Source organism: Anser anser (assembly GCF_964211835.1).
Source record: "Anser anser genome assembly, chromosome: 6".
Taxonomy (NCBI): Eukaryota; Metazoa; Chordata; class Aves; order Anseriformes; family Anatidae; genus Anser; species Anser anser.
Genome location: NC_139726.1, coordinates 34,720,122 through 34,745,962, shown reverse-complemented (window position 1 = coordinate 34,745,962; position 25,841 = coordinate 34,720,122). Strand labels below are relative to the sequence as shown.

General features: G+C 38.8%; 2 protein-coding genes across 4 annotated transcripts in view; both read right to left on the bottom strand.

The window, feature by feature from the left end:
• ZNF804A (zinc finger protein 804A) overlaps positions 1-25,841 on the bottom strand; it is a 154,699-nt gene that overhangs the window by 21,790 nt on the left and 107,068 nt on the right. For 2 of the 3 annotated variants that reach the window (XM_083842871.1, XM_083842872.1), the window contains exon 2: positions 17,879-18,022. In XM_083842871.1, coding sequence (XP_083698997.1) covers positions 17,879-18,022 — 144 coding nt within the window. Of the gene's footprint in view, positions 1-6,787; positions 10,525-17,878; positions 18,023-25,841 lie in introns of those variants that run through there. The other variant, XM_083842873.1, reaches the window with a different exon arrangement.
• LOC310902057 (uncharacterized protein) overlaps positions 19,750-25,841 on the bottom strand; it is a 351,736-nt gene continuing 345,644 nt past the window's right edge. Inside the window, exon 6 of the mRNA XM_083842962.1 lies at positions 19,750-19,798. The gene's annotated coding sequence lies outside the window, so the exon portion shown is untranslated. The remainder of the gene's footprint in view (positions 19,799-25,841) is intronic.

Here is a 25,841-nt window from a genome sequence, read left to right as displayed (position 1 = left end):
GGATATCAACCTTCCAGGAGATAATTGGCTCTTGATTAAGAAGCACTAGGAAATTAATAAAAACAATAATTAGCTAATGAAGCGCAGCTCGTTACTGAAAGGAAATGTACCCAAATCTCAGTCCGCATTCTTAAAGGCAGAAGGCAATTTCTACAGAAACCTGGTGATACCTTTTTTTTTTTTTTTTTTATTAACCTTTTCATTCCTCTAACCACAGTCAGGATAGAAATACATCCACTCTCACTATACAGGTTCTGATTAAAAGTTGAGCATCATGCTAGGAATAAACCACAAAGCAGCATCTACAGCACTCAGCTATGAAATCTGCACTGCTACATGTTCAGGCTTTGAAGAAAAGAAGAAAAAGAAGCACAAAGGAAGTTATCTGTCTGACATAAAAAACAGGTGCAATTAACCAGGTGGACCTTCTGTGTATCTCTGCAGAGGACAGATTTAAAGTGTCTAAACTCAGTGTGAAGATATTTCTGGATAAAACACTGCCACAGAAAATGGAAAATGAGCAGAAGCTTTATCATTTCAAGGTCAACATTACGATATGTGTAGGGGAGGTGTTAAAAAAAAAAAGTGCTTTGCACTCTTTCCCCCCAGTAAACAAAAAGAAACAACACACAAACAAGCAAAAGTACTTTTCAACAAAGAACTGTCAGTGATAGCTATGAAAACCTTGTCCGTTCTTCTTAAAAGATCAGAAAAAATAATCTTATTCTGAGAACTCTCCCAGCTCTGCGAACAAACCTCTTACCATGCTCAAGCACTACACAAGCATTACTACAGTACTCTGCAGACTATTTCTGCAGCAGTCTTACTCTCAGGAGTCAAAACAAGTATCTTTGGTGATATTTAATTTGGCACCTCTCGCCTAGTGGTGAATTGTCATATTTTTTCTGTTTTTTTCTAAGGGCATTTTTAATGAACACAGGAAAACATTTCCACAAATTTCGTGTCAAATTTCTTTATATATTTCTTTTCCAATGGAGAAGAGGGTGAAAAACAAAACAAAACAAAAAAACAACCTTCTCTATTCAAAACAGAGAAGCGAATCATGACATTTCCTTCTATTCCAGCAAAAATCTGGCTTCTTTCTGCTCAAGGTATCTCCCATGGAAAACTAAATACTTCAGATACCTGACCTCAGTCTTCACAATATCCCTTAAATAGGCTGGTCTTAAAACATTATTTCTGTCTTAAGGTCCTCATGTTACCACTCCAAGATTTCTTAGCAGTAAGCAGTTGTGCCCTCTGGGTTGGGACAGGAAAAGATCCGTAAAATGCTTGCTTCTCCCTGCCACATTCTCTCCTTTTTTTTTTTTTGCTGAAATGCCACAGAAGATGTTTAGAGAAGGTTAGAAGAGCAGAAATTTACACAAGAGATACTTTCTTCCTTCTGCACATCTCTAGGATTTATTGTTGAAATTCTCCTAATAGCAGCAAAGTGACTCATCCTTTATTAAAGTCTTGAAACAGTTCATCAAATTGTCATCCCCAAAACTATTTCTTGCTTGTTTGCGTAGGATGCAACTACATAAGTCACAAAAAGACTTAGAAAGGCTATGAAAAATTCAGTTTCATTTTAATAAGTTGGATGTAACAGTGCTTTCCATTCTCATCAAATCTTATTTGCATGTAGCACTTTACAGGGGACAAATTGAATGCGGGTATGCCTTGAATTAACATCTCATTGCTAGGATTTTAGCACTTTTTTAACCTACAAATTAAGAGGGATAATCAAATCCTAGGTGAGAAAAGTGCAAATGACCATCTTCATGGAAGAAAATAATCTTTTATACTGATAGCTGTCCAAAACTTGTACAAATAATTGAATGGAAAAATGGAAACTAGATATAAAATATAAGGGCCATTTAAGTGATTTTGCACCATTCTTAGTATCTCTTGAATTAAAATATTAATATTTTGTAGTGTTAAAACTTCAAGCTCTGATGTACTTTTGGTGCAACGGGCAAAGTTTGGTGAAGTCTAAGAACAAAATCACTGTGCACTGAAGTTTGGATTCTTGGCTTTTGTGAATGACTTTCTGCCAGAAATTCAAAGCCCTCACCAACACATCATGTATACACAGCTGTATAAGCTACAAGCAAAAGGTGGGTCTATTCATCAAATCCACATGTATTTAAGGAATCAAAGTCCCCAGTACTTCTCACCAATGAAAGCTGATTAGTATTTTTCAAAATGCAATAAATACTTCTGGTAAGATTATGCACAGCCTAGTTTACCTTTAGTTTAACTAAGTGTTGAATTGCCAACTGCTCTGTGCAGACAGCCGCTGCAGTTTGGAGGCGATCTGTTCTTTGGGATGCCTGTGCAGGACTTCAACAGTGACACTGGCAATTACATCTCCAGAAGAAACAGCTCTGCAAGCCACTGAAGTGATGACATAGAAAGATGGGATGCTGGAGGTAAGGCTGAGCCAGGAGCCCGTCCAGCTTTGTTGCGCTGTGTAATCTCACAGCCTTGGAACTGAACAGACACTAAATTCCTAAAAAATATAGGACTGACATTGCTAAACAAGAAGATACATTAGCACAACTTAGGCTTGCTTTCCTTTTGAACAGCTGTTGCAGAACAAATCTCATGTGCCTACAAAGAGTACATGTCACTTTGATAATGCAAACCTTCCCTTCTGCCTGTGGCAGTATCACAAGGGATAAGTCATTCTGTTTGAAATTCTTCCTGACCCTCAAGCCACCAGCTGGTGCCCTATATGCAGCACACCTGCAGTCTGTACCTGATTTATGTTTAGTAACAGTGAAAGTATTGCCTTTTCTTCTGTCATTCTGGAGAACTCCTCCAGCCCTCGACACATCAGTGTTTAACAGGCTCACGTTCTTCTGGTCCACTCTGCTGCCACTCATACTTCCCACCTCTTCTAGCAATTGTTGCCACAGAAAATGCAATTACTGCCTTTTATGTAATTAATTTCTTCTAACTCAAAAGAGTGGCCTTTAGAAGGAATACAGAAGGATGTATGAATCCTTTCCTCTTACACTCTCCCAGTCCCAACTATGTTTAGCTCCAGATATTTCCTGAGCTTTTTCCGATTTCAGTAATCACCAGCAAAACTCTTCAATTCCTTGTCCACGCTTCCCCTCAAACCACTCATTTTTTAGTTCTTACTGTATACTTTGACAAGGGTTTCCTTTGCATGCTTTTATGCACTGCATATGGAGCCACCTCTTTTTCTCTGTTTTGAAGCTGGTTGCATTAATTTCATTTAATGGCCATAGGTCTTATAGGAAAAATAGCAGCTAGCCAGTCTCCTCAGTGAGCCTCTTTCTTACATGTTAAGCAGAACTGTACTCCTCAGAGTGCGAGTCTGTAGTGCTAGTATCCTCTCTTTCCTGTCCTTTAGCAGGTAGATAGCCATCCCAAGACCTTCCCTTTTTCCATGGCAGCCCAGTTCCTTAAAAAGATTTTCGTCTCTCTGTCAAAAGACATCTGGAAATTCAAATAGGTTGTACAAGAGCAATCACACTTATTTATGCTTATTAATACTTTCTAAAGTTTTTAAATGCTTGGAAAGCAAGATTTCCCTTTACTTGATGATTCTTCCCCAAAAGAGTCTAGGTGTACACTAAGTGTAGACCTTATTATAGCTTCCAGTAACTGCCTATCATCAAGACTTCAAGCACCAAAGAGAAGTTTTAAGTATTATGTTAGATATCACCATCAATAATTTAGCTACATCATCCACAAGGTCTTCCAGAACTAATGAGTAAATGCCATTTGATTCCAGCGGTTCCTCAGTTTTATGTATTTGAACTGTGAAGTCTTCCAATGCTGCTTTGGCTGCTGACAAGACCTCTGTTGAATTCCTCCCAACCTACACCTTCCACTCCAAACAAAAGACTCACACAGTGTGAAAATCTATTGTGGTTTTCTTATAATGAATACTGATGAGAAATTATTAATTCTTTAAAGTGACTGGTTAGGGAAAAACTGTGTTGGGGTGAGGCAGAAAATCTCCACCATCTCTCCATCCACCAGCAGCAAATAAATGTAGTGTAAAATTTAGGAAAGACTAAGTCACGTTACTTCATATGTCTTTTCACAGTTAAATGATTTGATCTTTCCTTTTCTTTTGCAATGGCTCTCTGAAGTGGGTTTATGATGGAATTGTCTTCTGTTTTCTCACTCTCAATTATAAAGGTAATGGGAAAACATGAGGTGACATTTTTACTAAGAACTGTTCTTTCTAATCCTTGGGGAAGTCAAGAGTTAGTACTTAGTTTACCAGGCTCAGTCCAACTGGAAGATGAAAATACAACTCAATTTCTTATTACAAATTTTGACAGTTCTGCCTTTCACTCTTGGGGATTCTGAACATAGTGAAACAATTAATTACACCATCTTAACAGAGGTTATTATACTTTAGAGTCAATGACTTGGAAAGAAACAGTTTAGAGGTCTCTCCCAGTTACTGTGTGCTCCCCATGCTATTGAAGCTTCACCATTTTCAAAGTCAGAGGGCGAAATACTACGGTAAAAAATGTAGTATTTTTGCTCACCCCAAACTTATCTTTCCTATATCAATGAATTCTACAGTATAAGAATGTCTTTTGATTTAATTTTCAGGTGCTGGAGTTGAGGAGTACACCTGTATCACTTCATTCATCAATGAAATACAACCACCACTGGCTCGGACCATGGCAGCTGCTCGACAGTGCACACCAATTACACCTAACGGCGAGGATGGGAAGGGAAGTAGGCACTATAATCAGCTGAAGCTACAGGGGGGACTCATGTAACAGAATCTAATTACCTGCCTGGATTTTGGCCAGGGCTCTACCAGAGATACTATCCTTGCTCCTAAGTAAGCAGCCTTGGAACTTCAATTATCGCAGTGGTCAAGGTCTTGGTTTTATATCTTGAAGGCAGCAACTCCAGCAACACAATTATATTGCTCCAGTACTGACTCAAAGGAGAAAGTGCCACCCGCTGAGGTAGCATCACATCCTATAGCACATAAATGTTAATTAGCGGTCCTAGTTTTTCTTATAATTATGAGATGCTCTAACCTGCACAGTGTGAGATTTGATGAGATGAGAGTACTGGGTGGTATAGCTAATAAATCAGTTTACTGTACAACCTCATTTCTTTAATGAATAGCAAATACCTGAGCCATAGTGAAGCAAGAGCCCCAGGCATACACTTGCAAACTGAAACACTGGATTTAGTTTTTGCATCATCTCTGGATGAGGGAGAGCTGACTTACCACTGGCCGTTAGAGAACACACTACTGTCAGGGGACAGCGCTAAGTGTAAACCTTGATGTAAGAATTTAAAAAAAAAGAAAAAGGGAAAAAAGAAAAAATGAGTGGCAAGGCCATTATGGGAAAATAACCCAACAGAGGTACAGTTTTCATAAGAGAATAACTTTTAAAAGCTGACAAGAGCTGACAAGGTGTCAAGACAGGTGAAGAGCCAGGACAATTAACATACACTAGGCTTCAGTCTACTGTGGGGGGAAAAAAGCATGATTTGTTTTGGACAATTACAAGGTAATAAATGGAAGTGTCAGTTCTGTAGTTATTTCTACAGCACCCATTAAAGCCTACTAAGGCCAAAACCTTTCACAGTTTCTGTCATGGTAGGCAACACACCACCATTATTTTATATTCCAAGCAATATTATTGTCAACGACAGTAGTTACAAATGCCCAAGAAAATATTTCCCTTAGCAGTGTACCAGGCAGTTTACTTGGCAGAAGTCATCTGTGCTCACAGATTTTTATTATCAACACTGTATTTTTTCCCCCCACAAAGCACACACAGACAAATGAGTATTTGAAGCGAAGTGCTCTGTAGGGCATGCCATACTACTTTATATCCTCCAGCAATGCACAAAACCTACTCGGGGAGTGAAAGGCACCCAACTCAGAGCAACCACCACTGCAGAGAGCGAAGCAGACTTCTGCACTCCCACCACCACTTCCCGCAGGATACGAGCTCTTCCTCCCATGAGTGCAAGGGCAGGCAGGGCACCACACCAGTCACTGAGCTTGTGGGCTGCCCTGGCCCTCCCCAGCCCCTGTTCAACTCCAACCTCACACAGAGCCATGATCTTGTTTGTGGGAGGCTCAGCCCAAGAGTTAAGCGAGTTTCCCCAGGTTTCCACAGAAAACCTGTTTCCCCAGGTTTCCACAGAACCAAGCCTGTTTCCACAGAACCAAATTAACAACCACATTTGTTTCATCCAGAGCAAACGGTAGACCAAGAAGAGATACAACAGCATGCCACAGATCAAGTATCTCCATTCAGATGGCAACTCAAGGGATTTGCAAAGGATTCAAACCTCTCCATGCATACCCATAGAGGAAGCCCCTGCGCAGAGGTGAATCCACACTGCATGATGAGCAGGTAGTGAAACTGCTCAAAGGGGACATAAACCTTGGATTTATCTTAAATCCTTACAGACAGAAGAAAAAGCTTCCCAACCCCACACTTTTCAATACACAATCTTTTCTCCTCACAATTGCTGAAGGAAAATGATTTGACATGATTTTTGCCTTGTTGATCTTCCTGTTAATCAAGTCAGAAAGATGAATCATTAGCTATTTTATCATCCCTTTGTTCACAGTCAGACAGGTGTGCAGATCCAAAGCAAAATACTAGAGCAGTGTTTGAAAAGAAAATCTGCTACCCACAGAGTAATTTGGAAAAGACTATCTATTATTTAAGATGTTATCCACCGTTATTTAAGTAAAATAACCCCCCACCTTATCACCAAAAATGAAGTTATTCTCACCTACCATTTTAAGGCTGCCCAGCTGTCACCACTGCAAATTCTATTTTTCAGTTATGAGAGCTCTGCTTGGGCATCCAGCCACTCCTCCTCACTGTGAGGAAGTATTTTTGATTACATTAAAAACAAATAAATCCTAAAACAGCCTTGGGAATAGCATATGCCTTGCAGGAATGTTGGCATGGGGTAGATGGACATCTGCTTCAGTCCTGACCTACTTCTAAGCATCTGAACAGAAAAACCTCCTTGCAAATAATCCCCGTAGAGTACTGTTTTAGTTGTTAATCTCCCAGTGATTTTGTGGGCATCCCAGAAACTCTCTTTGCTCTTCGAGCTCTGAGTTGAACTCAGTCATGTTGGGTCTGACCATCTGAACTTGAACATGTCAGCAGTGTCAGCCCCCAAGGAGTAACTCAGACTAGAGCTTTCACCGTGCAAAGCAAACACAAAGTACTCACCAAAAGTGTTATAGCCTTTGTGGGCTAAGCAGCTTAGAAGTGAGTTTATAATGCTCACAGTTAGACTACACCAATATAAACTAAACGATACTTTTAATATATTTGGCATTATAAAATGAATACCTTTTTACAAACCTTACAAAGTAGGCTGGTGTCAGGAAAACACACTAATTGCAGTATTTCTTAGAAATGCAAGTCATGTTAACTATGCATAGGAATGAGGGAAGAAAATGAAGTGATCTACATTGGTTGCATGTGTCATCCTCGCATCCAAAGAAAGGAAAAAAGAAAGATTCATTAAGCAAGAAATGAGCCTTGAGATGGCAGAGAAGAAAAGTCTCCTGCTGGGGCAGAGAAGTGGCACTGCAGAGAGACAAGGTGGAGGGAGAGGTGGCAGCAGCCTACATCTTCTAAAACAGACAAAAAAGAGAACCATTTGTGTTACTTTAATGCTTGCTTAGCAGAAGAGAACAAAAAGAGCTAAGGATGAGTTTGATAAACATCATTTTAATGCTTCATTTACATTTTCTAATTTGTTCTATTTGCGTGAATCCATTTTCATACAAATACACCCTTCCTTTCTTTATCATACCTAGTGGCAGCCCTGTCTCATACAGCACCTTTTGTCTATGAGACACAGACTATTGAGAACCTTAAGTATACTTTAAAAAGTGCCCTGCTCTTACAACGCTCTCTGCAGCCGGTGTCTGGCTGGCCAGGGGAGGGACACCAAGAATAGCAAAGGAAGAACATGCACGGAGATGGTGAAGGCAAGAGCTGACCCTAACAGAGTCTGTAATAATGATGTTAACAACTGGGACTGTTGCAATTCATCTCTTCCATGTTCTTGTTTAGAGTCTCAGGCTTGGTTTCCTGTCTTTCACAACAAAGAATTTGTAGACAGACAATCTCTGTGTAGTTAATAGGTGATATAACATTATGAGATCCTGTCTGTACCAGATATAACATGCAGTTGCCAGTGCAAGCAAGCATTTAAAAGCCATACAAAAAATATACAAAAAAAAAAAAAAGTAGTTCACACTCACACACAAAATCATCATTAAAGAAGGTGAGTTTTTTCATTTAATAGATTTTTGTCATTTCCTTCACTTTCAGTGACAGAAAAGGGAATATGGGTTACATGTTCAGAGCTAACTTTTTGCATGAACTCTTGGTAGTATTAGCATATAAAGTTGACAGCAGCGAGCTGTACCAGAGAAGCTGTGCATTTAAAAGTAGCAGCATTAATCATGAATGAGCTTGAATTAGTATTATTTATTATTTATATTATGGTGTGCCTTGGGTTTCAGTCAGTTCTAATTTAAGAAAAGATGTAACATGCTCTTGTTTCTCCTTCAAGGAAAGAGAAGGATGCCTACAAGCAAGAGACAGTCACAAAGTCTGGCTGTATTTATACTGTCTTTTGCACACTGAATGTCTTAAAAAGAATAAAAACCGTTCACCCAAGACATCAACACTTTCAGTCACTCAATGTTGAACCACAACTCTTCTGCCACATATGGAGACTTTGGAAGAAAATGAAAGGTTCTTTACAGAATAATTGAGGTTTGTCACAAGGATGCTTGTCATGAACAAGCATCGATGAAAGCATAGTGAGAAACTAGGGGTATTACTCAAATAACAGCATATGGTATCCTTGAAATGAAGGAAAAGGCTAGGCAGAACTCAGAATAGAAACGGGACTGACAGGAAGGGCACACTGCTGATTTTCTTTTCAACCAACTCTTGAAATCTTCTTAAAATAGGGCTGTGTTTGTCTGCCAATGAAGTTCAAAATCAACAGCAGTCCTATTTGCTTAATCTATCCTTTTTGGTGCCCATGGAGCCCTTATTTTAATTCTTTCATTTGTTGCATGACGGTGGGGAAAGTTCAACTTAATGCGTCACTCAGATCCTTACGGGACAGTGAAAGTTGTAGTGTTAATTAAAAAATAAAAAAATTAAAGCAAAATCAACTAACCACTGGAGCTCAAAACCAAGAAGCCAACAACAAACACATGTAAAAGGCTCTGCAGTGGAGTTGTTCCAAGGCAGCATTGCCTGCACATTTAAAAAAAAAAATAATATCTAAGTATCTAATTTTAGGTTTTGTTGATTGTGACTAAAACAGTTTTGGAAACTGAATATATTCTCTATAAGCTGTTACTGATCCATAATTAAAATATTAATAATTACTGTAATTATAATTTCTAGAATAGCATTAGACTGCCTAAAGAAACTACATGAATGGTTGTCTGTGATCAAGGCCTACAACTTTTCCTTAGATTTACCTTCAGTTAAACACTGTCCCTGTAGAGGTCCCAATGTCCTACTGCACGCAGCCTGTAGACTGAGCAGGATTCATTACCCAAGGTTAAATCAAGCATCACTTCTATATATGTTGCTTGTCTAGTCACATCTCTTCCCAAAATGCAACGCTGATTGCAATGTTATGTTCCACCAGTGGGTCAGAACCATGACTTAAAAAAGAACAAGCTCTTTCTGAAATGAATGAAGTATTGATTTTGCATGGATCAGCAAAGAATGCAATAATTACCTTAAGATTTACTGTGGCTTGCACTGAAAAGGTTGCTCAGTTTTTCCCAATGAACTCCCACGTGTAAAACAGCATGCATGTGCTGCAGGGCATAAAAAATAATTCTAGCAGAGCTCCTAAGGGAAAAAAAAATCTGGAAACATTTTTGGGGGGATGGGGCAATAAATAGGAAACCATAAGGTGGCTTCTGCAGCATTAGGCATGGAGCCATTCGCATGCACCACTTAGTTGTTTCAGCAAATTAAATCATGTTAATTTCACAAAAATGAGTCACCTTGAGAGGTCAGAACTTAATACATTACTAGCAATGTATGTTTGCCTTTCATTTAAGAAAGCTTAAAACTTCATTGCGAATAACATTTTCCTATGTGATCACTAGCAGCTGAAAAGCATGGAGTAAAAAAAAACTCTTTTCATGTTATTTGTTACCTACACTTAATCTATATTCTACTCTATTACTTTCAGGACAGCAATCGAACTGCCTTTGGAATTTGTGAAAATTACAGAAAATATATTCAGTTGATTGGTTTGAACTTTGACCCATAATAACACTTGAATTAACTTTGGGAGATTGATTCTGTTATAGAGTGAATGACGACAAAAAATAGAATATTTTTCTTCCAGATAATTGTTTAGCTGATCTATAGGCTAGCAACAAAGCATGTGATAGGTAAACGCTCATTTGATCTCAAAGACTGTGTAACTCCAGTTTTTAATCATTTCTCCCCATCAAAATATGTACTACAATATAGAGGATCCTTCAGGAATCACGTATGGGAACACTTTATTGTTTCCTATTTTCAAATCCTAATTATTATCTCCATTCTTATCTTAGTGTTGAACAGAAATAAGTATTTTCTTTTGCGAAAGCTTTGGCCAAACAGCAGACACCTTATACTGATACAGTAAAGCTTAGTTTAAAATTAGCCTTAAGTTCAGCTAATTTACACACATAAATTTTCATGAATTTATTTAGAAAGATAAAGATCAACTGAAAATTTTTAGTACAATTTAAAAAAGAAAAACAGTGAACCACACAACAGCAGAAATGCATGCTGGGGAGATAAATGTGCAGGATATACTAAGTAAATCATGTTTCTTTATTCCTCACTCTTTGGGTTGGGGCTGTGGTTTCTTTTTAACAACCTATGTTCACAGTGCATAGTTTTCAGTTTATGATTATTAAAAGAAAAAAAAAGCAAACAAACAAAACATTCAAAAGGCACCTTATCATGGAAACTGAAGCATGTTCAGCAGGGCCTATCAGGATATTCAATAGTTATCTGAGTGACATGCTAACACAGACACAACTGGGGATGACTCTAGCACAATGTGTTGCTGAATAAAATTTGTACTAATTTTGCATGGAAATGTACTGTCAGTGCTCTAACAGGTTATGAGACTGACCGCAATATTGAAAAGGATAAAGAAGCGAAGGATGCAGTAATCCAAGACAGGAAAAATGAAGGAAAAAGAAAAAAGGCGCGTAAATACCAAGTTTCTAAGCTCAGAAGGGGTTGCATTTGATTAAGGCTACTCCTGTTTTAAAGAATGGGCTCCTTGTGGAGCCAGAAGTGCCAGCATATGGCATTAATGTTCTGTTTGCAGACTATCCATGGGACCAGACAAGGTATATGCTTTTCTACAGTAATTATGTTTCTTCTAAAAACACCTCTTCAGGAAAAATAAGTCAATTAGATAATCAAATATTATTACAGAAAAGAATTTCCTAAACTCAAAAGAAAAGAAAAAGTTCTGCAGTATCTTTCCAGTTATAATTGCCAAAACAGGAATGTAGTTACATGTTTTCTTTGGTAATGAAGAAACAGAATGCTAGTTAGTAACAAAACTGAATTCTGTGGTATTAATATCTTACTCAGGATGCCCTAATCTAAAGTGGCAGTGCAAGTTTGGAACTAAAGAGTGCCTAATTACTCTAACACTGATACCCATCAAGAAGCCAATTTCTGGAATTAAAATTTACAGGCAAAATAAAAACTGGAAGGAAAAGAAATCGGCTTTTCTTTCATTCATCAAACAGTGTAGGAAGTTTATCCCTGAATACGTTCAAATATTCACAAATAAAAACCAGAAATGAACTGTTTGATTTCCAATTATACTCTGCCCTCCCTGTCAGCATCCAGCTGCTGCATTGCCCCAGGCACTTGGATGCCAGAGGCAGAGCTTCAGGTGCCTTTACAGCACGGCAGCCGACCGAAGGAGGCAGGGTTAATACCAGAAGAAGCACTCCTGTTAGCCCATCATCTGTAAAGAGACTCCCACCTGGAAATTCCTCTCCGGCATTATGCTCTGGATACATTCTTTATATTTCAATGGAGCAGAGATCCTCCAGTTCTGTTTCTGTTTTGGCAGAGGAGGGGTTGTTTCGTGGTTGTATGTGGGCTACAAATATATATATATATCCAAAGGAACACATGCGGCTGGAACGTTTGGTGGTGTTCCCTTAATATTTAAAAAGAATGAAAAGATGAGCATCTTTTCCCAAGGGAAAAAATTAAATATAGGAAGAGGCAAAATTACATTCAGTGACAGGGACAACAGTATTCAAACAAAATTATGTGGATCCTACTGCTTCACTTTCAGAAGCTAAGTTTGCCCATAAGGGCACACAGAAATATTGCTTTCTTCTGAGAAACAAGCTGGAGTAAGGGAAGGAATAGAAAATTTCTCCATTCCTGAAAGTTTGGCTGCAAGAATCCTGACTCTGATATCGAGAGTGAGAGGTCATCAAGTGCAAAGCAGAGAAAGCACACTGACATGTACTGCAAAAAGGTATTTTCCCTCACAGGGAAAGGAAAAGACAATGCTCTGAGTGCTTCCCACCCCTGCTTTCTATAAGCTACACCCAACCACATGCACAGGATTACATTTTGCCCATGAGGGCAGGCAGCAGCCATCACCACAAGCACATTGTTGCTGTCTGTCCCACCAGCCCTGCAGCAGGGGAGCTTTGCCCCCTCAGCCCTAAAGGACCCAGTGGTTTTGACACCAATATAACCGTGTGGGCATTCTTCTCATCCATGCCTAGCCTCGATGGCGCTTGAAGAAGGAATTTATTTCATCGCTCTCGGGGGTTGTGATGGCTGTAATTGCTCACCACAGCCTTCTTGTCCACTCTGTCATCTTAAACATCCCTTTCTGGCCAGCTCAGCGTGCACTACGGTCCAGGAAAACACAACGCTGTTGCCAGCAGCATTGAGTTATGTCACGTGTCACATACATATATCATGCTTGTTTTGCTTATGAAGCAACTCTTGTGGAACTTTTTTGCAGTTCTTAAGGTTTTGTTCTGAACTAGCATAAACCTTTTTTTTTTTTTTTTAAATTGTATTGCTCTAGAAGATGACACATTTTTGAGAATTGTTGTTTCTACACTTCCAAGATGGCATACCACGTGTTGGCTTTGTTGGCTTAGTGATTCAAATAGCTGTAGCAGGACTCAACTTGCAAAAAGCAGCCCGGGAAATGCAACACAAAATACTGCTGGCTCCTGGTAAATAGTGCACGTCTTTCACTTCTGCAGCTGTGGGACTGAGCTACTACAATCCTTGTTCTCATCTATTTAAATTCTGTTCTTCCTAACCCAACATAAAATGATGCAAATGCAGAACAACTAAGTGGCAGAAAATCCCTACTTCTGTCATGCATTTCTGTTGTTTTGAAGTTCCAGAGAATAAAGAGCAGTGAGGTGTGTTAAGATCAAGTTTCAACAGAACACAGCTTCCACTGACAATCACCCAGATTTCCTGAGGTACCATGAGCACATCCTGGGAATTAAGTCCTCCTTTTAAGCATCTTTTCTCAGGGATTTCTGGCCATCCATGAGGTTTCCATAGCACTGAAGAGGGCTACACGAATTGCATAGGCTTCCTTGACAGATACAACATAAACCCTGAGGATCACAAAATTAAAATGCTGCTTAAAGAAAGGCACTTAAAAACTTTTTCAGATGTTTACTAACAAAACACGGACATTTTGTGAACAGCAACTGGCAAAAGACAAAATGTACAGTGGCAAGTAGAACGGATGGGGGATATATACACTTCCTTTTTATTGAATTTTATTTTTGTAATGATGGCTGTAATGATAACTGCAAAGATTTGTGGCTTTGTTTTTTAAATTGCAGTCAGAAAACTGGCATCATCCAGTTATCTTTGCTGAGAATACTGGAATCTGCAAGTGTGCTACCTGCTATACAGCTCTTACTTTACACCTTACACATTTCCATCCTTCATCCTTCCTGTAGGAGGTATACATCTAGAAAAATTACTGTATTATCACTATTTTCATGCCTTATCACATCCTTCCACTTAAGATTTTCTTTTTCTCCACCTATATTCATTGAAATGTTTATTCAAAGACACCAAGATGATCAAAGGTCAGATTTCTGATGGGCTACAGATCAGTATTTGCTGACCTATTTGGTATTAACCTCTTAAAATGCACAAAGAAGAAAAACATGTAGAGAGAGGAGAAAAACATAGACAGGAGAAAACTGTGGCTGGAATAGGGAAAAAGGACATCTACTAATTTAGTCTTCCTCTGTAATTTGTGCTTTAGTACCTCCATACAATTTTAAATACATTTTTAGAGCAGGGAGATTATTTTCATCAAGGGAGACAGCATTTGCAAAATGACCTCTGATTTTGTGGGGAAAGTTTCCTACTTACAAATTACTTAATTGATTGTATTTGCATATCTGGATGCAAATACATTAGGGCTCTTACTTTTATTTTTCACCACAGCTATTCTGATATTTAGAAAGGCTGTCCTGGGAGAGGAAAGAACAAGCTCAGGTGCGCTGCTGTGATATTGGGTGATTAATCAGAAGGTCTCGGATGGAGAGGAAGACTTCCAAATTCAAGAATGAAACCATTTCATTCTCACAGCAACAAGTCTCTTGAGGAATGACTGATGCAGGAGACCCAGCTGTGCGATCCAGCCTTCTTCACTGACAAGACAAAACAACTCTCTGCCTCTGAAAGGCTATGAGACGAAGGTCATTCACAGCTTTAGACTTGATGCTCTGCCACATTTATCAAAATTACAGCATTTCTAGGAACACAGGCAGGATTTTTTCCCCTACCCTGCATGAACACAGCACTTCAGAGAGCTCTTTGTATGCTTCCAAATACTTCAGAAACTCTGCATAATCACACAGATTTTTTGAGTCTCAAAAACGGGTCTCAAAAGCTGCAGTCCATGATTTTAGACCATCATCATCAAACAGTAATTCTCTCATTAAAGAATCATACAGGTTCAGCCTTAGTTACATTTCTGTCTGAATTGGGCTCAGAACACTTAGTTTTAAAGATACCTGCACTCAATTTTGTTTTCCTTCTTTTTTATGTCTAGGTTTTCAAAGCAAATAAAAGAGTTCATTTGTCTCCATTACCACTGACCTTACCTTGCAAGTTACTTTTCCAGGATTCTTAAAGGCTACAGATATTACTCTCCAAACCATATTGTCTAGACTAAGAACAAGAAAGCACTAATAGAGGCAGGTGGAGACCCAGATACCTTGGTCTGAACTCCTTCAGGTCCCAGGAAATAAAATTAGTTTAGCCCTATCCTTTCTTTCTGGACTACATACAATCTGAAAGCAGGGTTTCAGAAGCTAGATGAGATAATAAATCAAAACACAACCAACCCTTGACAGTACAGGGCCCCTCATCCAAAGAGGGGGAAATCACATGATTATAAAATCTTGTATTTTAAGCCTGAAAATTTACTGTGCTAGCAATCTTTGAATTGATGGAAAAAATAGAATATGTACAATAACACTGAGGTACAGAAGCTGGAATTAAGATTTTCTCTGAGAAAGCATCCCATGGCTTAAGACTGTGTGATAACAGAATGCTCAGTTAGGATTAAATAAGGCTTTTCAGTAGAGCTGGGATGAACTCAGGTTTGGACAGAAGTTTTTCATCTGCTTGATCATTGGAAAGACACTGTTGGGTGCTGGGACCAGTGAAACCAAACTGGCTGCATATGCTTACAACTGTTCTGGGATCATGGGAAACTTTCTACAAGTGCTTTCCCTTACCTGCCCATTATTAGCAGAAAGGTGTGATTGAATGGAGAAAGTTGGAGAAAAATATGAAGCAAAATCCACAGACAGGTCAGTTGTTCATTCCCCTCCACTAAACTGCCACTGAGGTAGGAAGTTTCACACCAAAGAACAAAGCATTCAACATTAGCATCTGCAAACGGCTCTAGCAAAATTAGAAAAATTAGGTTGCTCCCAAAAAAAAGACATGAAAAATCAGTAAATCTGAGGGAGCCTGCATAGCAGCATTTGCTGCCTACCCTCTCTTTCACCGAAATATGGAAAGAGGAATGGTTTGTTTTTATAACACCTGTAGAGACTGCCACAGAAAATGCTCCAGAAGAATTAGATCTGACTTAACATTTTAATCTCAGGAATCGATGGCCTTATTTTCCAGTAGTATTACAGAACATTTTCACTTTGTCGAAACAAGCATCCATACAACTTGTTCTACTGGAGAACTGGAAACTTTTGTCTGATTTCCCACCAAGGAGGTTAGAGTCATGGTTGTCTTGTGTAGGAAGAGGATGGCTTCTTGGGTTTCATCAGCTACATCCACAAAGACACATACAAACACAGACACTGAAGCCCCTACCCAAAAGGTGTAGAGGCAGGACATGCTGCACTCCAAATGCTGGTGTGGTGCCCAGCATCTCCTGTCTAAAGCGATTAAAAAGGAGAAGTAGCTGTGTGAACCATTGAAAACAAGTCTCATGCCTGACCTTGCTTTCAAAATCCATTTTTCATCAATACTGAATAGAGAGGAGCAATTACTGCAGCCTTCAGGTTTTTATTATTTGGAAGTGCTTCAGAGCACTTTAAACATTTCTAAGAAAGTTCAAGTGGGGAAAATTCTGCCCATCACTTTATTCCCTTGCCCTCTATCAGTGAGGTAGTGCTGTGTGACAATGCCTGAAGAACCAGTTCCAGCTGTGTTTCAACTACAAATACTTACAACTCACAATAAGTATCTATAGGATGCAAGGAAGCTACCTGCTAGTTTCTCATCTAATACAGCTTGCTTTCTCTCCAGGTTGTCATACACTGCTATTGTTGATAAGGTCTACAGCTCCATAGTTCACAACACTAAATCGAAAACTCACAAAATCTAAAGCTGATAGCATCTGCCCTCAACCTGAAGGGAACTACAGGACAAAAGGAGATTCAATTAGAATGAAAAGCAATCAATCCTGATCAAGGACCCTATGATTTCACCAGATAAAACAAAGATAAAGGACAACTACCAGCTAATTGGACTAAGTAGAAAGTTTCTGTATGGTTAGATCATTATGTATCTTTTTGGTGAAGTCAATGCACTGCATTTTCCTCTGAATAATACAGTTTTGACCACTCTGGAGACCGTGAGGTTGCACTGGTATGCCATTGCCTTATAAGACAGTTGCATTGCCTCTCTCACTGTTATGTTATAAAAGCAGGATACGGAACTTGGAGGTGCGGTGATAAAACGTGGCGGTAAAACTGTAACTACCAATGTTTAAAAGCTTACACTTATCTTATTGTGAACTGAGCCAGAAACTTTTCATTACCTTGGTTTTCTATATGCAGTGCATTTAAGTAAAATTATGGTCCATTTCACACACATGCAGTTGTGAAAAGAAAGTTTACCAAAGACTATGTCAAGCTTCCTACCCACACCTGTTGTGACACAAATGCTTCCCTTAAATCTCTTAAATACACCACAGCATTTAATGATATGCAAAATTAAACTGATGACAAGTGAATTCTACATTTACATTTTCATCATTCCTTGTACCTTTTTACCACATAACTGTTCGCATTTCCCTTAGAGCATTCCCCATTCCTTACAGCTCAGAATTTTTGGCTGTAAAATCTTCATGTTATGACTTGTTTCTAAGAAAACTGCCTATTTTTGCTTCCCAGAATCTGAAATTTGACAACTGTGATTTTCAAGCCAACCTGTAGGACATGGAAACCAAAAATGTCAACATTCCCACTGGAATTAAGTTTAAGTAGTGAGCAGATTCCTCTTACCTGTTTGTGAGCATGATCATATGAGTTAATGTGATTGTCAAACTCCTGATGTTTATAGTACTGCTTGTCACAGAGTTCACAGTAGAAGTTGGCTTTAAGATCTTCCAGGGCTTTTGCTATCGTGTTTTTCTTTTCAGCATAATCCTGCAGGGGGGCGGGAAAAAGGAATTTTAGTATTTTCCTTTGATGCTGCGAATGGATTTTGTGCTCTGCAGTTAATCATATTTGTAAACATTTACACACCTCCATAACTAAAAGCCTTCACATATTTGCTGTGTTACACTGCACATATTTACTGTATCTGCTGAGAGGCTCAGGATTTGCACACTTCAATTTGCTATACAGTTGCCAGCTCCCCTTAGGGGCTCTGTCAGATGTTAGGCTACAGATGGATTTCCTCAGGTCCTTTCCAGCTACAAATATTTATCATGTTGAAGGTTATTTTCCAGTTAATTTCTACCAAAAATTCAGTGCCCAGATGATCTGGTAGGTAATATGCCTCAGCAGAATAATCACAGAAACACAAACTCCAATAATTTAGTTATGAGGCTTTCACAATGAAGTGTGCTTCTTAAAGTGAAAACAAAATTAAAAGAAACTCTGCTGTGTCCCTCTTGAACACAGGTAAAAAATGAAAACATGATGAATGCTTTCATAGCTGAGATGTAATGAATATCTTCCATAGCTTTGCTGTTTGTCATCCAGCATTAGAAGGAAAGACCCACATCTCCATTTACCATACATAAGCAAAAGCATTAAAACCAACCTTGCTTATTATTTATCAGCGAATTATATACAAGCAATATTTATTAATTTCCTGAATTTGTCGATGACAACATGGCCTGTTCAGAAAGAGCATGGAAACGGTCCGTCATCTCAAATTAGTTGAGCACCAGATACATATTAAACACGTTTAACTTGAGTGAAATGCCACCTGCTCTTGACAAATCCGAGAGAGAATTGACCCTAAAATCCCAACTGCAGCAAATATTGTTTACAAAAATATAAATAACCAAAGATACATATTTAACATTGTACTTAAATATAATTCAGCGTGATCAGACTGTTAGCAAACACCACTGATTCAGATCCCAACAGAGCTACAACCTCATTCAATTTTGCCCATTAAAAGAATTGCAAAAATCACTTCAGGACTGGGTTTTGAATACTGGCTGACACAAGAGGAACTCACGCATTTCTAGGACATTTTTAGACTGATGTTGCATAAAATGTTTTATTTAAACAAAAAAAAGAAAAAAAAGAGCATATTATTTGAAGACATATAAATATATTTACACTTTGAAATACACTTATGCTGTATGGAAACCTATCCTGGAAACTCTATAATTAGTTCTTGGTAATAATGAGTAAGGAACTATAGGTTTTTAACCACTTCAATTATTACTAAGAAGCTTATGTTTAAGAAAGTAGTGGAGACAGCACATCAAGCTCTAAGGGCATAAACTCCCTTGAAATAGCTTAAAATAATTCTCATAGTCTACAAAGGAATCCCATCATATTTTCCTTTGTTAGAACAAAAAAGGAGGAGGAAATTGTAGATTTGGGGGATTATCAGAACTCTGAAATATTACATATGATAATTGTGTAGGAGAACAGCAAATGTGATGGATTCTAAGGCAAGAACGGTGAAATAAACCATAACCTTTCTTGTATAAAGAGAACCCAACACACTGAATAACTCTCAAGCAAAATTTCACAAGACATACTAACATAAGGCAGTAACCTAAATAAAATTATGTAATACAGTTGGTGTTCCTCTTGACATAAAGCACCTTTTTGGAAACAATATAATTATTACGTAACAGGACTAACCTGAATGGGATCTACTCTGCAATTGTACTTGGCATGCCCAGCACATCCCAATGGAACAGAGACATGGGAACCCTGTGAGCAACTGGACTGCAAAGTAAGAAAATCTCATCAGTACCTTGGGGTTTCTACTACTACAATCCTTCAACTGGAGTTCTTTGGTGGGGAGGGTTAATTTTATATTTCAATATTATATTACCATTTCAGAGGCAATATAAAGACTATCATCACATCATCTAAAATAGATGATAAATAAGTAGAGGGAAAGTATTAGTGGAATTTGATCATGGACACAGGAAGGGAAAATATGGGATTTTTATGTGACAAGATTGAAGTGTTTAAAACCCAGAAGTATTTGATGTTAGGAACATATGAATGGCTGTGCTGGATCAGGTCAATGTTTTGAACCCATGTAAAATTTTACTGTGTACAACCAAGGCAAAGTGACCCTTTACTAAGGACCATTCTCTTCTCTGTTTTGAGGCTGCATTGAAGTTTCATTTGTTCTCTCACTGGAAGAGGTCACAAACTTACATGTTTTATTTTCTCTGTCTGGGCCTTTCATAATTACATACACCCCTACCACACAGTCTCCCAGGCATGTGTATTCAGTCATCCTTCATACCCAGGTCACTCATTACTTGTCCTGGTCCTTTTTTCAGCCTCCAAGGCCTTTCCAACTATCATCTCCTCCCTGGCAAGACAACATGATAACCAGATACACTGTGGTGCCATAGAGTACTATATTAAGGTTCTCTATTTTGTTTCCTATTGTTTTTTGTATTAACTCTTAACATACACATACTTTTAAATCACCACAGAGCACTCAGCCAACATTTTTATACAACTCCTTTATCACCTACATCACTTGCTGCTGAGCAATATTTTGCTGGCAGGAGAGGTTTCTATTCAATTACTAAATTTCATTTGATTTGTTGAACTACATGCAGGAAATTGGGTAATTATAAAGACAGCACGCACTGCACGGAAGAATGGGATGCCACTTTAAAAAGTGGTAGGTGGTTGATTCTCCGCATGATACAGAGGAACACAAGGGTGTTCCTAAGTTGCTGCAGGAGAGGCAATGGCTGTTAACCAACCTAACTGGTGAGACACCCTGATCACCGTGATCTAAACATGGGCAAAAAGCATTAACTAGTAATTGTGGACTGTGAGGTATCTATCTGCAATAGAAATATATTTTCATCAAGGAATTGCAAATGAAATAGTAGCAGTACTTATTTTTATAAAATTTTGCATTTTACTTGAAGCAATCAAGAAATATGAAACAGTATTTTCGTCATGTTATGACCTAAAACTATCAGATGGGACCCGTATTTTATTCCAATGTGGTGGGAAAGGATACCAAATCACCTCTCCAAAAACCTCTGTCGATTTGCTTCAGGTTGGTCCTTTCCAAGGCTTCAGCCCCTTGCATTGCACACTCCCCGGTCCCACCACAGCTGCTGCTGAAGGAGGAGAACTGCGCTGCAGGCCCCGTTCCTGCGTCACCCGCAGCCCTCCGGTGCTCAGAGCAACATCGACCGCGGGGATCTGGAGGCTGCCCTCAGCTGGCGAGTTCTCTGGGCTGGGTCAGACATGAGAATAAATTGCCATGGCTCGCTGGCATCAGGAGCTGAGGAAAGTCTGATGTCAAGGATGAGCAGGGAATGGAAATACGAGAACACAGGCTACTGCTTCCCTGCCTGTTAGACTATTTGTATTGATTTGGAGGAGAGTACTACCTTGGAAGAGGAGGCTTTCGCTAGCGCTATGAATTTTGATGAGGGACAGCTGCCCAAAAGCTGACAGTAAGAAATGATAGTTCCTGGACCTTGATAGTGCTGGCAACAGATTACAGACAGGAATGACACTGACTTACTGGAGAGGAATATTCCTGGAGTAAAGTGGTAGCCAAAAACCCACTTAAAACAGTTAACTATGATCAAACTTAGTCCCAGTTCCATCAAAAAAAATTGCAAACCATGCTGGAAGTTTTAAAAGAACTTTGAATTATGATTCAGTTTGATAATGAAACTCAGAATTGAGTGTCACTTTGTTTCATTATTTTTTCCTGAAAGGCTTATTGTCTGAAAGCCTACAGCTATAATTCACAGTAGCCATCTTTCATAATTTATATGAAAGACCTCTAATATGTGATCACATCTCTCAGCTGGCTTTGTTTCTCTAAATCCATCTTCTCCACCCTCCAAATCCTTAAGCCTGTGCAAACGCTGCTGGAAGCATCTAACAAATTGTATGAAGAGCAGGCTACATCTGCAGAGGTGCTACCTTTAACCACTGAGACAGGACTTTCTGCTCCCATTCTACAAGAAAGAAGGAAAACTACAGAAACATTTAATGCTTCCCATGGACAACTTTGGGAAGTTGGCTGGATTTCTCAGTCTAGGGGATGCTTTAATTTAGTGCATTGCAGGCTCATACTTTTGCTGCCTGTAGAATGGTTAAACAGGAAACAAGAACCATGTAAGAACGTGAAATTAAAATATAGCATCTACACCATGGTGATTGCCAGTGTCGATACTCTTACTTCCCAAGAAATGTGAGCTCCTTTTATTGCAGTAAGCTATTTCACATTTACTGTAGACTTAAAAGGGTCGGGCACGCAGTCACTGCAAAGTAAAACATTACAGAAACATACCCCTCCTTCAGGAGAATTTACTGGTACAGTCATCCCATAGAGGATTAGACTGCTCTGGCCTGAACCTCCGGATTAGACCACATTAGACCTGACAGATGTTCCAGTGTAACCTTCCTTGACAAAAAATATTTAAAGCTTTTTTTTTCTGTCCCAATAAAAAACAGCAAAATCATATTTTGAACGCTGTCAAAAAACTCCAGCTAATTCTCTTGCTTTGGCGAAACTACTCTATATCTTAGCTGTATTTATAGAATCTGCTTAGAAAATATGACACGCACACAGACCTTTTAACCCGTACCCACAGACACAATCAACGATTCCTTCATTTCTGGTATATTTGCTAGGTGTTAGAAGGACAGTGTGAAGCAGCAAATTTCACTGAAAAAAAAAACAAACCATACAGTTTACAATTTAGTAACATCTCTGCCATCTATCTTGATATTACTCAGTACATATAATTTGTTTTTATATCTTCCTATATCACTTCTTCCTCATGTGAGCAGTCTATACATCATCCACTGATGCAATGAAGGAATAAATAACAAATAGCATGCATTAGTAATATTAATGCACTCTAGCACCAAATCTAATTATTTATAAGGTTCTTATCCTTATCAAGGCGGTGAGGCCAAAGCAAAAAGCAATTAGATACATTGATCAAATTACTCATTGATCTTAGCAAACTCATTTCCAAGCAGTGTATAGCAAGCTCCAGTTTCACCCTAACTTGAAAAGGAGGCTGGCAGGGAAAATGAGTACCAACAATACTGTCAGATCTTCCCAGTTACCATACTTGAGACTTTCCCATTATCTGTGAGACGTGATAGCTACCTAAAACTTGCAAGGCCATAAACATCAGATGTTATTTCACTGGGTTCTTGATCCCTCCTGACATTGTTCTTCCAGGCAAAGCAGCTTCCACAGGCAGTGACCCCACGGTTTCACTGTTTCGCTGCACTGCAAGGTTATGGGCCCAAGGAAGAAACAGTACCCTGAAGACCCCTATATTAATTGAACATCACAGGCTGAAAAAGAAAAAAAAAAAAAAAAAAGAAAAACACCCCACCTTTGTTTTCTCTTTAAGATTATCTTCAGACAACTAACTGCAACCAAAACACTTATTACATACAAGAGAGCTAATCAGTATTCTGGTGTGTGCATACTTGAAAATGCTACTGAAGACATGCAAATAACTATGAAACTGTACTCTAAGCTTCATGAACAGTATTCTTGTTTAGGTACACACCCTAGTATTAGGATAAAGAACAGTGGAATCAGATGGATATACCAAAATGTATTCCAACTTGTGCTGCCTGCTTCCTAACACCATCCTCACTTTTTGGAAACGCCACATTTTGCAAGCACACCGACTGATGCCAATAGCTGGATTCTGCACCCCCCAACTAACTGAGGGATGGATGGATGAGGTGGATGAGAGCAGGGACAAAGCTGGACCAGCGGAAAGCAGAGCAACGCAGAGTAGTGCCCTGCAATGTTAAGACTGAATTAACTTTAAAGGAAGCTAATGATGAGACAGCAATTTGTTATCACATTTGTCTGTCTCATTAACTTCCTTAAAGCACTTTCAACTGTATAATTACTTTTAACTGGGACTCATAAAATCACTTGATTAGCTTTTTTGCCATTAAAACTAACTCTTGTGCATATATCTGTAGAATTATTTATTTATTCTAACACTCTAAATACTATTTCCAGGCAGAGCATGCACTCAAAAGGTGACACGAAAGCTGGCCACACGTTTCTGCTGGCTACCTGTATTGAGAAGGGGCTCTTCACTGGTGTTTTATGAGAAAACCAACACAGGTCTGGTTGTAATGGAGAAAAATTTATCTTACCCCATCACCACCACTCATCTGCTGAAATCCATAGACGATGGAATAGAAGAAGGTTTTGCTGTAGCAAAGAGAGGTTTTACGAAAAGGTTCCCTCCTGATACGTGTTAAAAGAAGAATACCATTTTCACTAAATGTTTATCATTGTCAAATGATAAGCAGAGGAAGGAGGAGCCTTTACTGCTCTACCTGAAATAGTCCGGTCACACACTTTAATTTGAACAGAATTTTGATTTAGAAAACAAACAAACAAAATCACAAAACCTTGGGGTTGATTTTCAGCATTTTGTTTCCTTGCAGCAGGCATGTGGGCATCTAAAGATTCTCACAGCTCCTTAACGTGGTTTCATTGACAGGTAAGTGTCTAATGCAATTAAGATTCTTTGGAAAATCAGGTTTCTGTGTCTGATCCTTACAACGCCAACCTAAATGAGATGAAGTGCCTTTTAACCCCGCAGAACTCATAACCCTGAGAACAGACTGAAAACCACTCTTGAGCACAAAAGCCACACACTGGAACAAATCTCGGTTTTTATGCCCAGCAGCCTTCCATCTAAAGGGGACATGACAACACGTGTGTCAGTGGTTTCAGAAGCAGGGGAAGGGCAAAAGATAGGGAAAGGGGACTTGTTGATTTATTTCACCTCAAGTTAACCCACTGCCAATTGACTGGTAGCTATTAATCTGTGTTAAAAGTTGCTCTAGAGCTTGTCAAGCATTAATTTGTTTGTGCGGTTAGTTTTCGGCCTGGTAAAAATCATCAGTTTAGTTGGCTGAGGCATTGGGGAACCAGAAAATTGGATGCCATCTACAATATATTTAACTTTGAACGTGGCATCGGTGTATGGGACAGCTCATGCATTAAAGCCTGCATACCTGCATGCTCAGGATCAGAGGCCTCGGTGAGTACCAAGTTCAGTTTTCCTAGCTTTAGCTGCTGTACTTGACTGTGACAGCTCTTTTTCCTAAAAATATAAGATTTTTATCATAATCCTCCATAGCAATTTCTTGGTTAAATTTTCAAAACATTTTTTCGTGAATTTTCTCTTTTTTCTTTCTGTTTATATTTTTAGAAGTTTTTGCTGTTGTTTGTTTTGTTTGGGGAGGGGAGGTAATAGAATGATATTTGAATTAAGATATTTCTTTCTCATTTGATTCTTCTCCAGAACACAGCTTCTCCATGAGCGACTAAAATTACAAATTATTCTACTTACAGTAACTATATTATTTAAACATAAAACAATGCCTCAAAACCCATGAACATCACACTCTATATTTATTGACCCTACTGAGGAAGTTTCAAATCGTATTTTAAATTCAGTAGGTCCACGGAGTTTTCGCAGTCAATGTGTTTGCTCCAAGCGGAGCTTATTGAAGTAAACGCTCGTGGAAACCCTCACCGCAGGCTCAGTGAGCTTTCTTTACAGACCCTTTTACTGATTCCATTTTGCTATGGCTTTCCAGACCATTAAACCTTCTCATGCAAATATACTATCTTTTAATAGCTTCAGGGACCCATCATTGTTAGCCTTACTTTATGTGCTTTGAAGTGATGTGCCACAAGCACTTCAGTGTCTGGCCACTGAAAAGATACCTTAGAGCAGGGCAAGGTCTAAAG